This window comes from Pseudophryne corroboree, chromosome 4 (genome assembly GCF_028390025.1).
Source record: "Pseudophryne corroboree isolate aPseCor3 chromosome 4, aPseCor3.hap2, whole genome shotgun sequence".
Classification (NCBI taxonomy): Eukaryota; Metazoa; Chordata; class Amphibia; order Anura; family Myobatrachidae; genus Pseudophryne; species Pseudophryne corroboree.
The window spans coordinates 753,307,978-753,320,267 of NC_086447.1; the positions used below are offsets into that span (position 1 = coordinate 753,307,978).

The window sequence follows — 12,290 nt, forward strand, 5'->3', positions numbered from 1 at the left end:
TGTGATTGGTGTGGCTGGTATGAGTCTTACCCGGGATTCATAAATCCTTCCTTATTGTGTACGCTCGTCCGGGCACAGTATCCTAACTGAGGCTTGGAGGAGGGTCATAGGGGGAGGAGCCAGTGCACACCAGGTAGTCCTAAAGCTTTACTTTTGTGCCCAGTCTCCTGCGGAGCCGCTATTCCCCATGGTCCTTACGGAGTTCCCAGCATCCACTACGGACTATGAGAAATAGAATTACCGGTGAGTAAATTCTTATTTACCTCTCCGGTAGTCTCCGCAGCTCCCGGTGGTCTCCCCTCCATCTTTGCATGGGAGGTGAGGGGGCTGCTGGGAGATGTAGTTCTCTCAACTGCTGCCTCCAGGGGGGTGACATTCCCACTGGGTTCACACACCGGGGGTCACATACACACATACTTACACTCACATACACCTCACATACTTACTGGTGCAGGTAATTACTGACTAATTAATGTAATTGGAAACTTCCAATTGCCTAATTAGTCCTGGGGGGGGGGGGGCTTTTTCTAAAAATACAGATTTTAAGAAATCAGACTTGCCCTGGGGGTGCCTGAAAAGGATGCTGTAATTCCTATAGAAATCAGTGCATCTCATGTTCTGTCCTGCAATTGAATAGCAAAACCCATCGGCTCCTGGAAAAACTCCACAGTGTGGGTTCTTTTTAATTTCTCGCTGGCAATTGAATTCCCCCGATAGTCTGCACAGAAAGCATAAAACTATCTTTAGCATATGCATTACCCTGTACTAGGCACAATTAAGCATCTAAAATTTGGTAGCTACAGTGCCTTGCTAAAGTATTCACCCTCCTTGGCTTTTTACCTATTTTGTTACATTACAACCTGTAATTTAATTTTTTTTAATCTGAATTTTATGTGATGGATATGTACAAAATAGTCTAAGTTGGTGAAGTGAAATGAAAAAAATTATATTCAAATATTTTTTATATATAAAAATTTGAAAATTATCATGTGCATATGTAGTCACCCCCTTTGCTATGAAGCCCCTCAAACGTTCTGGTGCAACCAATTACCTTCAGAAGTCACATAATTAGTGAAATAAAGTCCACCTGTGTGCAATCTAAGTGTCACATGATCTGTCAGTTTAAGCACACCTTTTCTGAAAGGCCCCAGAGGCTGCAACACCACTAAGCAAGAGGCATCACACTATGAAGACCAAGGAGTTCTCCAAACAAGTCAGGGGCAAAGTTGTTGAGAAGTACAAGTCAGGGTTGGGTTATAAAAAAAAATATCCAAATCTTTGGTGATCCCCTGGAGCACCATCAAATCCATCATCTTCAAATGGAAAGAACATGGTACCACAACAAACCTGCCAAAAGAGGGCTGACCACCAAAACTCACAGACCGGATAAGGAGGGCATTAATCAGAGAGGCAGCACAGAGACCAAAGGTAACCTTGATGGAGCTGCAGAGTTCCACAGCAGTGTATCTGCGCATGTGATCACAATAAGCCGTACACTCTATAGAGCTGGGCTTTATGGAAGAGTGGCCAGAAAAAAGCCATTACTTAGTGTTAAAAATAAGAAGGCACGTTTTGAGTTTGCCAAAAGGCATGTGGACACCTCCCCAGATGTATGGAGGAAGGTGCTCTGGTCAGATGAGACTAAAATTGAACTTTTCGGCCACCAAGGAAAATACTATGTCTGGCACAAACACAACACATCCCATCACCCCAAGAACACCATCCCCGCAGTGAAACATGGTGCTGGCAGCATCATGCTGTGGGGATGTTTTACAGCAGCAGGAACTGGGAAACTGTTTCGAGTCAAGGGAAAGATGGATGGTTCTAAATTCAGGGATATTTTTGGTCAAAACCTGTTTCAGTGTACCTGTGCTTTGAGACTGGGACAGAGGTTCACCTTCCAGCAGGACAATGACCTGAAGTATACTGCTAAAGCAACACTCGAGTGGTTTAAGGGGAAACATTTAAATGTGTTGGAATGGCCTAGTCAAAGCCCAGATCTCAATCCAATTGAGAATTTGTGGTCAGACTGGAAGATTGCTGCTCGCAAGCGGAAGCCATCCAACATGAAGGAGCTGGAGCAGTTTTGCCTTGAGGAATGGGCAGAAATCCCAGTGGCAAGATGCAGTGCCGTAACCAGGCATTTTAGCGCTGTGTGCAAGAAACGACATTGCCCCCCCCTTCCTTGTAAGATTGGGGCAGTGCGCGGCGTAGGCGCGCGAAAAATATATAGGGGCGTGGCTTTATGGGGAAGGGGCGTGGCCACAAAATAATAGCAATTCATACTACGGTGCACAGTAGTCTCCATTATTCAAATTACGCTGCACAGTAGCGCCACTACACCAGGTAGAGACCCTTTTATACATTAGAGCAGACAGCATCCCCCTTTTTACACATTACAGCAGACAGTCCCCCATTTTACACATTACGGCAGACAGCGTCCCCCTTTTTACACATTACGGCAGATGGTGTCCCCCTTTATACTCATTGCAGCAGCCAGCGTCCCCCTTTTTACACATTGCGGCAGCCAGTCCCCCTTTTTACACATTGCGGCAGCCAGACCCCCTTTTTACACATTGCGGCAGCCAGTCCCCTTTTCTCTGACGTCCTAGTGGATGCTGGGACTCCGTCAGGACCATGGGGATTAGCGGCTCCGCAGGAGACAGGGCACAAAAATAAAAGCTTTAGGACTAGGTGGTGTGCACTGGCTCCTCCCCCTATGACCCTCCTCCAAGCCTCAGTTAGGTTTTTGTGCCCGTCCGAGCAGGGTGCAATCTAGGTGGCTCTCCTAAAGAGCTGCTTAGAAAAAGTTATTAGGTTTTTTATTTTCAGTGAGTCCTGCTGGCAACAGGCTCACTGCAACGAGGGACTTAGGGGAGAAGAAGTGAACTCACCTGCGTGCAGGATGGATTGGCTTCTTAGGCTACTGGACACCATTAGCTCCAGAGGGATCGAACACAGGCCCAGCCATGGAGTCCGGTCCCGGAGCCGCGCCGCCGACCCCCTTGCAGATGCCGAAAAGTGAAGAGGTCCAGAAACCGGCGGCAGAAGACTTTTCAGTCTTCATGAGGTAGCGCACAGCACTGCAGCTGTGCGCCATTGTTGTCAGCACACTTCACACCAGCGGTCACTGAGGGTGCAGGGCGCTGGGGGGGGGGCGCCCTGGGCAGCAATGATAATACCTTGTTCTGGCTAAAAATACATCACATATAGCCCCTGGGGCTATATGGATGTATTTAACCCCTGCCAGGTCTCACAAACACCGGGAGAAGAGCCCGCCGAAATAGGGGGCGGGGCCTATCTCCTCAGCACACAGCGCCATTTTCCTGCACAGCTCCGCTGCGAGGAAGGCTCCCAGGACTCTCCCCTGCACTGCACTACAGAAACAGGGTAAAAAAAACAGAGAGGGGGGGCACTTTTTTGGCGATATTGATATATTAAGCTGCTATAAAGGAAACAACACTTCTGTAGGGTTGTTCCTATATATTTATAGCGCTTGGGTGTGTGCTGGCAAACTCTCCCTCTGTCTCCCCAAAGGGCTAGTGGGGTCCTGTCTTCGATAAGAGCATTCCCTGTGTGTCTGCTGTGTGTCGGTACGTGTGTGTCGACATGTATGAGGACGAGGTTGGTGTGGAGGCGGAGCAATTGCCGGTAATGGTGATGTCACCCCCTAGGGAGTCGACACCGGAATGGATGGCTTTGTTTATGGAATTACGTGATAATGTCAGCACGTTACAAAAATCAGTTGACGACATGAGACGGCCGGCAAACCAGTTAGTACCTGTCCAGGCGTCTCAGACACCGTCAGGGGCTGTAAAACGCCCTTTACCTCAGTCGGTCGACACAGACCCAGACACCGAATCTAGTGTCGACGGTGAAGAAACAAACGTATTTTCCAGGAGGGCCACACGTTATATGATCACGGCAATGAAGGAGGCTTTGCATATCTCTGATACTGCAAGTACCACAAAAAGGGGTATTATGTGGGGTCTGAAAAAACTACCTGTAGTTTTTCCTGAATCAGAGGAATTGAATGAAGTGTGTGATGAAGCGTGGGTTAACCCCGATAGAAAACTGCTAATTTCAAAGAAGTTATTGGCATTATATCCTTTCCCGCCAGAGGTTAGGGCGCGCTGGGAAACACCCCCTAGGGTGGATAAGGCACTCACACGCTTATCAAAACAAGTGGCGTTACCGTCTCCTGAAACGGCCGCCCTCAAGGATCCAGCTGATAGGAGGCTGGAAACTACCCTGAAAAGTATATACACTCATACTGGTGTTATACTGCGACCAGCCATCGCCTCAGCATGGATGTGCAGTGCTGGGGTGGTTTGGTCGGATTCCCTGACTGAAAATATTGATACCCTGGATAGGGACAGTATTTTATTGACTATAGAGCAATTAAAGGATGCTTTTCTTTATATGCGAGATGCTCGGAGGGATATTTGCACTCTGGCATCGAGAGTAAGTGCGATGTCCATATCTGCCAGAAGAAGTTTATGGACGCGACAGTGGTCAGGTGATGCGGATTCCAAACGGCATATGGAAGTATTGCCGTATAAAGGGGAGGAATTATTTGGGGTCGGTCTATCGGATTTGGTGGCCACGGCAACAGCCGGGAAATCCACCTTTTTACCTCAGGTCCCCTCCCAACAGAAAAAGACACCGTCTTTTCAGCCGCAGTCCTTTCGTTCCTATAAGAACAAGCGGGCAAAAGGACAGTCATATCTGCCCCGAGGCAAAGGAAAGGGTAAGAGAGTGCACCAAGCAGCTCCCTCCCAGGAGCAGAAGCCCTCCCCGGCTTCTGCAAAGCCCTCAGCATGACGTTGGGGCTTTACAAGCGGACTCAGGGGCGGTGGGGGGTCGACTCAAGAATTTCAGCGCACAGTGGGCTCACTCACAGGTGGACCCCTGGATCCTGCAGGTAGTATCTCAGGGTTACAGGTTGGAATTCGAGAAGTCTCCCCCTCGCCGGTTCCTAAAGTCTGCTCTGCCAACGTCTCCCTCAGACAGGGCGACGGTATTGGAAGCCATTCACAAGCTGTATTCTCAGCAGGTGATAGTCAAGGTACCCCTCCTACAACAGGGAAAGGGGTATTATTCCACACTATTTGTGGTACCGAAGCCGGACGGCTCGGTAAGACCTATTCTAAATCTGAGATCTTTGAACCTGTACATACAAAAATTCAAGTTCAAGATGGAGTCACTCAGAGCAGTGAGAGCGAATCTGGAAGAAGGGGACTTTATGGTGTCCCTGGACATCAAGGATGCTTACCTGCATGTCCCAATTTGCCCTTCACATCAAGGGTACCTCAGGTTCGTGGTGCAAAACTGTCATTATCAGTTTCAGACGCTGCCGTTTGGATTGTCCACGGCACCTCGGGTCTTTACCAAGGTAATGGCCGAAATGATGTTTCTTCTGCGAAGAAAAGGCGTATTAATTATCCCTTACTTGGACGATCTCCTGATAAGGGCAAGGTCCAGAGAACAGCTGGAGGACGTAGTAGCACTAACCCAAGTAGTGCTGCAACAGCACGGGTGGATTCTGAATTTTCCAAAATCTCAATTGACCCCGACGACACGTCTGCTGTTCCTGGGAATGATTCTGGACACGGTTCAGAAAAAGGTGTTTCTTCCGGAGGAGAAAGCCAGGGAGTTATCCGAACTTGTCAGGAACCTCCTAAAACCAGGAAAAGTGTCTGTGCATCAATGCACAAGAGTCCTGGGAAAAATGGTGGCTTCTTACGAAGCGTTTCCATTCGGCAGATTCCACGCACGAACTTTTCAGTGGGATCTGCTGGACAAATGGTCCGGATCGCATCTGCAGATGCATCAGCGGATAACTTTGTCTCCACGGACAAGGGTGTCTCTTCTGTGGTGGTTGCAGAGTGCTCATCTGTTAGAGGGCCGCAGATTCGGCATACAGGACTGGGTCCTGGTGACCACGGATGCCAGTCTGAGAGGCTGGGGAGCGGTCACACAGGGAAGAAACTTCCAGGGAGTGTGGTCAAGCCTGGAGATGTCTCTTCACATAAATATACTGGAGCTAAGAGCGATTTACAATGCTCTAAGCCTGGCAAAACCCCTGCTTCAGGGTCAGCCGGTGTTGATCCAGTCGGACAACATCACGGCAGTCGCCCACGTAAACAGACAGGGCGGCACAAGAAGCAGGAGGGCAATGGCAGAAGCTGCAAGGATTCTTCGCTGGGCGGAAGATCATGTGATAGCACTGTCAGCAGTGTTCAACACCCGGGAGAGTGGGGACTTCATCCAGAAGTCTTCCACATGATTGTGAACCGTTGGGAAAAACCAAAGGTGGATATGATGGCGTCCCGCCTCAACAAAAAACTGGACAGGTATTGCGCCAGGTCAAGAGACCCTCAGGCAATAGCTGTGGACGCTCTGGTAACACCGTGGGTGTTCCAGTCAGTGTATGTGTTTCCTCCTCTGCCTCTCATACCAAAAGTACTGAGAATTATACGGCAAAGGGGAGTAAGAACGATACTCGTGGCTCCGGATTGGCCAAGAAGAACTTGGTACCCGGAACTTCAGGAGATGCTCACGGAAGATCCGTGGCCTCTACCTCTAAGACGGGACCTGCTTCAGCAGGGACCGTGTCTATTCCAAGACTTACCGCGGCTGCGTTTGACGGCATGGCGGTTGAACGCCGAATTCTAAGGGAAAAAGGCATTCCGGAAGAGGTCATCCCTACCCTGGTAAAAGCCAGGAAGGAGGTGACTGCACAACATTATCACCGCATTTGGAGAAAATATGTTGCGTGGTGTGAGGCCAGGAAGGCCCCGACGGAGGAATTTCAACTGGGTCGATTCCTACATTTCCTGCAAACAGGATTGTCTATGGGCCTCAAATTAGGGTCCATTAAGGTTCAAATTTCGGCCCTGTCGATTTTCTTCCAGAAAGAATTGGCTTCAGTTCCTGAAGTCCAGACTTTTGTAAAAGGAGTACTACATATACAGCCCCCGGTTGTGCCCCCAGTGGCTCCGTGGGATCTTAATGTAGTTTTGGATTTTCTCAAATCCCATTGGTTTGAGCCACTCAAATCGGTGGATTTGAAATATCTTACATGGAAAGTAACCATGCTACTGGCCCTGGCTTCAGCCAGGAGAGTGTCAGAATTGGCGGCTTTATCGTATAAAAGCCCATATCTGATTTTCCATTCGGACAGGGCAGAACTGCGGACGCGTCCTCAGTTTCTGCCTAAGGTGGTTTCAGCGTTTCACCTGAACCAGCCTATTGTGGTGCCTGCGGCTACTAGCGATTTGGAGGATTCCAAGTTGCTGGACGTTGTCAGGGCATTGAAAATATATATTTCAAGGACGGCTGGAGTCAGAAAATCTGACTCGCTGTTTATACTGTATGCACCCAACAAGCTGGGTGCTCCTGCTTCTAAGCAGACGATTGCTCGTTGGATTTGTAGCACAATTCAACTTGCACATTCTGTGGCAGGCCTGCCACAGCCTAAATCTATCAAGGCCCATTCCACAAGGAAGGTGGGCTCATCTTGGGCGGCTGCCCGAGGGGTCTCGGCATTACAACTCTGCCGAGCAGCTACGTGGTCGGGGGAGAACACGTTTGTAAAATTCTACAAATTTGATACCCTGGCTAAAGAGGACCTGGAGTTCTCTCATTCGGTGCTGCAGAGTCATCCGCACTCTCCCGCCCATTTGGGAGCTTTGGTATAATCCCCATGGTCCTGACGGAGTCCCAGCATCCACTAGGACGTCAGAGAAAATAAGATTTTACTTACCGATAAATCTATTTCTCGTAGTCCGTAGTGGATGCTGGGCGCCCATCCCAAGTGCGGATTGTCTGCAATACTTGTACATAGTTATTGTTACAAAAAAATCGGGTTGTTATTGTTGTGAGCCGTCTGTTCAGAGGCTCCTACGTTTGTCATACTGTTAACTGGGTTCAGATCACAGGTTGTACGGTGTGATTGGTGTGGCTGGTATGAGTCTTACCCGGGATTCAAAATCCTTCCTTATTGTGTACGCTCGTCCGGGCACAGTATCCTAACTGAGGCTTGGAGGAGGGTCATAGGGGGAGGAGCCAGTGCACACCACCTAGTCCTAAAGCTTTTATTTTTGTGCCCTGTCTCCTGCGGAGCCGCTAATCCCCATGGTCCTGACGGAGTCCCAGCATCCACTACGGACTACGAGAAATAGATTTATCGGTAAGTAAAATCTTATTTTTACACATTGTGGCAGCCAGGCCCCCTTTTTACATATTACGGCAGATGGTGTACCCCTTTTTACACATTGCGGCAGCCGGTCCTCCTTTTTACACATTACGGCAACCAGTCCCCCTTTTTACACATTGCGGCAGCCAGTCCTCCTTTTTACACATTGCGGCAGCCAGTCCCCCTTTTTACACATTGCGGCAGCCAGGCCCCCTTTTTACACACTGCGGCAGCCAGGCCCCCTTTCACACATTATGGCAGACGGTGTCCGAGAGAGAGAGAGAGAGAGAAAGAGAGAGAGATACTTACCATCTCCCCGCTGACAGGCTCCTCGTGCAGCTTCCTCGGTGCAGGCAGGTGAGAAGGAGGAGGAGGGAGGGGGACTGAGGCCGCAGCAGCGCTATGTAATTGGTAGTAAGCGCCGCTGCAGCAGTCCCCTCTTCTTCCGTATTGGCTGCCTGGCGCTGCTGTGGATGCTGGGATGGAGGAACCACATCCCAGCATCCACAGCAGCGCCAGGCAGCCAATACGGAAGGAGAGGGGGCTGCTGCAGCGGCGCTTGCTACCAATGAAATAGCGCTGCTGTGGCTCCAGTCCCCCTCCCTCCTCCTCCTTCTCACCTGCCCGGCGCTGCTCTCTTCTCCCTCCACAGCGTGGCGGCGCACAGAACAGGCGGCATGTAATTAGTCAATTTGACTCATTACATGCCGCTGGCCGTGCACCCTCAGGGCAACTGCGCTGTGTGCCAAGCCCACTTGGCACACACGTAGTTACGGCCCTAGCAAGATGTGGCAAGCTCATAGAGACTTATCCAAGGCGACTTGCAGCTGTAATTGCCGCAAAAGGTGGCACTACAAGGTACTGACTTTAGGGGGGTGAATAGTTATGCATGCTGAAGTTTTCTGTTATTTTGTCCTATTTGTTCTTTGTTTCACAATAAAAAACCCCAAAACAAAACATCTTCAAAGTTGTAGCCATGTTCTGTGAATGAAATGATGCTAACCTTCAAACAATCCATTTTAATTCCAAGTTGTGAGGCAACAAATCATGAAAAATGCAAAGGGGGGTGAATACTTTAGCAATGCACTGTAACTGTAAGCTGGCAAGAGCAGGGCCTTCTTTCCTCATGTGCCTTTTCTTTTCTTACTTACTTTATCTTCTACTCCATACTCCCTTTGATGGCACCTAACCCCGGGTGTTCTATACCTGTCCTATATTGTCTTGAACTGTAAGTGTTGTTTTCTTGTTTGCTCATTTGATTATGTACTGTGTAATGGGCACTGCGGATCCCTTGTGGTGCCATATAAATAAAGGATAATAATAATAATAATAATAATAATAATAATAATAGCAACTGTCCTTTCAAATAGCAATTGGGCACAAATGTGTCACTGTGATTTTGAAATGCCTTGATTGTTCCTCACACAGATGCAATGCTGCTTACATTACTAATTTCAAATGCAGAAAATAGCAGTAGTATGACTCCTACAGATGTTATACCAGGGCTGCGGGCATTAGGGTGTAGGATCAAATATTTATATAACAAATGTGGTATTTGTAGAAGATGCATATTAGATGCCATTCACATTAAATCATCCTCATAGCAGCAAGTATGTGCACTTCAGAAATTTGCCAATATGTGAGCTTTACATTTCATTACATTAATTGACTAATGCTTTTTGTTTTTTCAGCCCACACTTGAAATTCAACAATATCACTTTGATTTCAACCAATGGTCTTCCTGGAAACAACACTCCTGTTTCTTGTATGGAGCAAGCATTCCTAGCCAGCAGGTGGGTGTGCAAACAACAAAGACTTCAGACTAGACTTAGGACTATCCTTTGAAGTTAACGAGTAGCATCCAGCTTTGGCTGACAGTTAAAGGGGATACACACGGAGAGATCCGTTCTTAAAATCTAAGCAATCTGACTAGATTGCTTAGAAGTTAAGCACGGATCTCTTGTGTGTATGTCCCCCTGCGATAGCGATGCGTTGCCCCGCGTGTTGCTATCGCTGGTGCTAGATTAGCCTGCATGCAGACACAATCTAGCACATCGCTCATTTCACATGCTGGGTGAAATGAGCGGCCCTCCCGCCCCTCACTCAGCACACATTGCTGAGCAAGGGGAGAGATGTGTGCTGAGCAGTCTGTAACAGATCGCTGAGCACACACCTCTCTCGAGTGTGTACTGGCCTTTAGACCATGCACAAATGTTTGATACTAATTAGGAATGTGCGGCGGGCAGTTTTCGTGTTTTGTGTTTTGGTTTTGGTTCTAATTCCCCGCTCGTGTTTTGGTTTTGGGTTGGTTTTGCCGAAACCACCCTTTTGTGTTCTGGTTTTGGTTTTGGATCTGGATGATTTTTGAAAAAAACATAAAAACAGCTAAAATCACAGAGTTTGGGGTAATTTTGGTCGTACGGTATTATTAACCTCAATAACCTTCATTTCCACTCATTTCCAGTCTATTCTGAACACCTCACACCTCACAATATTGTTTTTAGACCAAAAGGTTGCACTGAGGTGGCTGTATGACTAAGCTAAGCGACACCAGTGTGCGGCACAAACACCTGGCCCATTTAGGAGTGGCACTGCAGTGGCAGACAGGATGGCACCTAAACAAACTAGGCCCCAAACAGCATATGAAGAAAAAGAGGTGCAAGATGGAATTGTCCTTGGGCCCTCCCACCCACCGTTATGTTGTATAAACAGGACATGCACACTTTAACAAACCAATCATTTCAGCGACAGGGTCTGCCACACGACTGTGGCTGAAATGAGTGGTTTGTTTGGGCCCCCCCAAAAAAGAAACAATCAATCTCTCCTTGCACAAACTGGCTCTACAGAGGGAAGATGTCGACCTCATCCTCCGATTCCTCACCCCTTTCACTGTGTACATCCTCCTCTACACAGAGTATTAATTCGTCCCCACTGGAATCCACCATCACAGGTCCCTGTGTACTTTCTGGAAGCAATTGCTGGTCAAGGTCTTCCCGGAGGAATTTATAATTCATTTTGATGAACATCATCTTCTCCACAGTTTGTGGAAGTAACCTCCTACGCCGATCGCTGACAAGGTTACCGGCTGCACTAAACACTCTTTCGGAGTACAAACTGGAGGGGGGGCAACTTAGGTAAAATAAAGCCAGTTTGCCTCTTTTTCCTGCCAGTATACGTACGGACTGTCTGACATGCCTACTTGGATGCTGTCACTCATATAATCGTCCAACATTCTTTCAATGGTGACAGAATCATATGCAGTGACAGTAGACATGTCAGTAATCGTTGGCAGGTCCTTCAGTCCGGACCAGATGTCAGCACTCGCTCCTGAATGCCCTGCATCACTGCCAGCGGGTGGGCTAGGAAATCTTATCCTTTTCCTCGCAGCCCCAGTTGCGGATGAAAGTGAAGGAGGAGCTGTTGATGGGTCACGTTCCGCTTGCGTTGACAATTTTCTCACCAGCAGGTCTTTGAACCTCTGAAGACTTGTGTCTGCCGGAAAGAGAGATACAACGTAGGCTTTAAACCTAGGATTGAGCACGGTGGCCAAAATGTAGTGCTCTGATTTCAACAGATTGACCACCCTTGAATCCTGGCAAAGCGAATGAAGGGCTCCATCCACAAGTCCACATACTTTGCAGAATCACTCTGTCTTAGCTCCTCCTTCAATTTCTCCAGCTGCTTCAGCAAAAGCCTGATGAGGGGAATGACTCAAGCTGGCAGTGTCTGAACTGACTTCACGTGTGGCAAGTTCAAAGGGTTGGAGAACCTTGCACAAGACGGAAATCATTCTCCACTGAGCTTGAGTCAGGTGCATTCCCCTTCCTTTGCCTATATCGTATGTGGATGTATAGGCTTGAATGGCCTTTTGCAGCTCCTCCATCCTTTGAAGCATATAGAGCAGGCATTCCCAACCACGGTCCTCAAGGCACACCAACAGTGCAGGTTTTAGTTATATCCAGTCTGCAGCACAGATGATTAAATCAAAATAACTGAGCAACTAATTAATTCACCTGTGTTCCAGCCTGGATATTACTAAAACCAGCACTGTTAGTGTGCCTTGAGGACCGTGGTTGGGAATGCCTGATAT

The 12,290-nt window shown here is 48.3% G+C and overlaps 1 protein-coding gene across 3 annotated transcripts in view; it reads left to right on the forward strand.

Annotated features, from left to right (window-relative positions):
• Window positions 1-12,290, forward strand: part of CFAP61 (cilia and flagella associated protein 61) — an 844,658-nt gene that overhangs the window by 432,746 nt on the left and 399,622 nt on the right. For all 3 annotated transcript variants that reach the window (XM_063918168.1, XM_063918169.1, XM_063918170.1), the window contains one exon: window positions 9,892-9,993. In XM_063918168.1, the coding sequence (XP_063774238.1) occupies window positions 9,892-9,993 (102 nt within the window). The remainder of the gene's footprint in view (window positions 1-9,891; window positions 9,994-12,290) is intronic.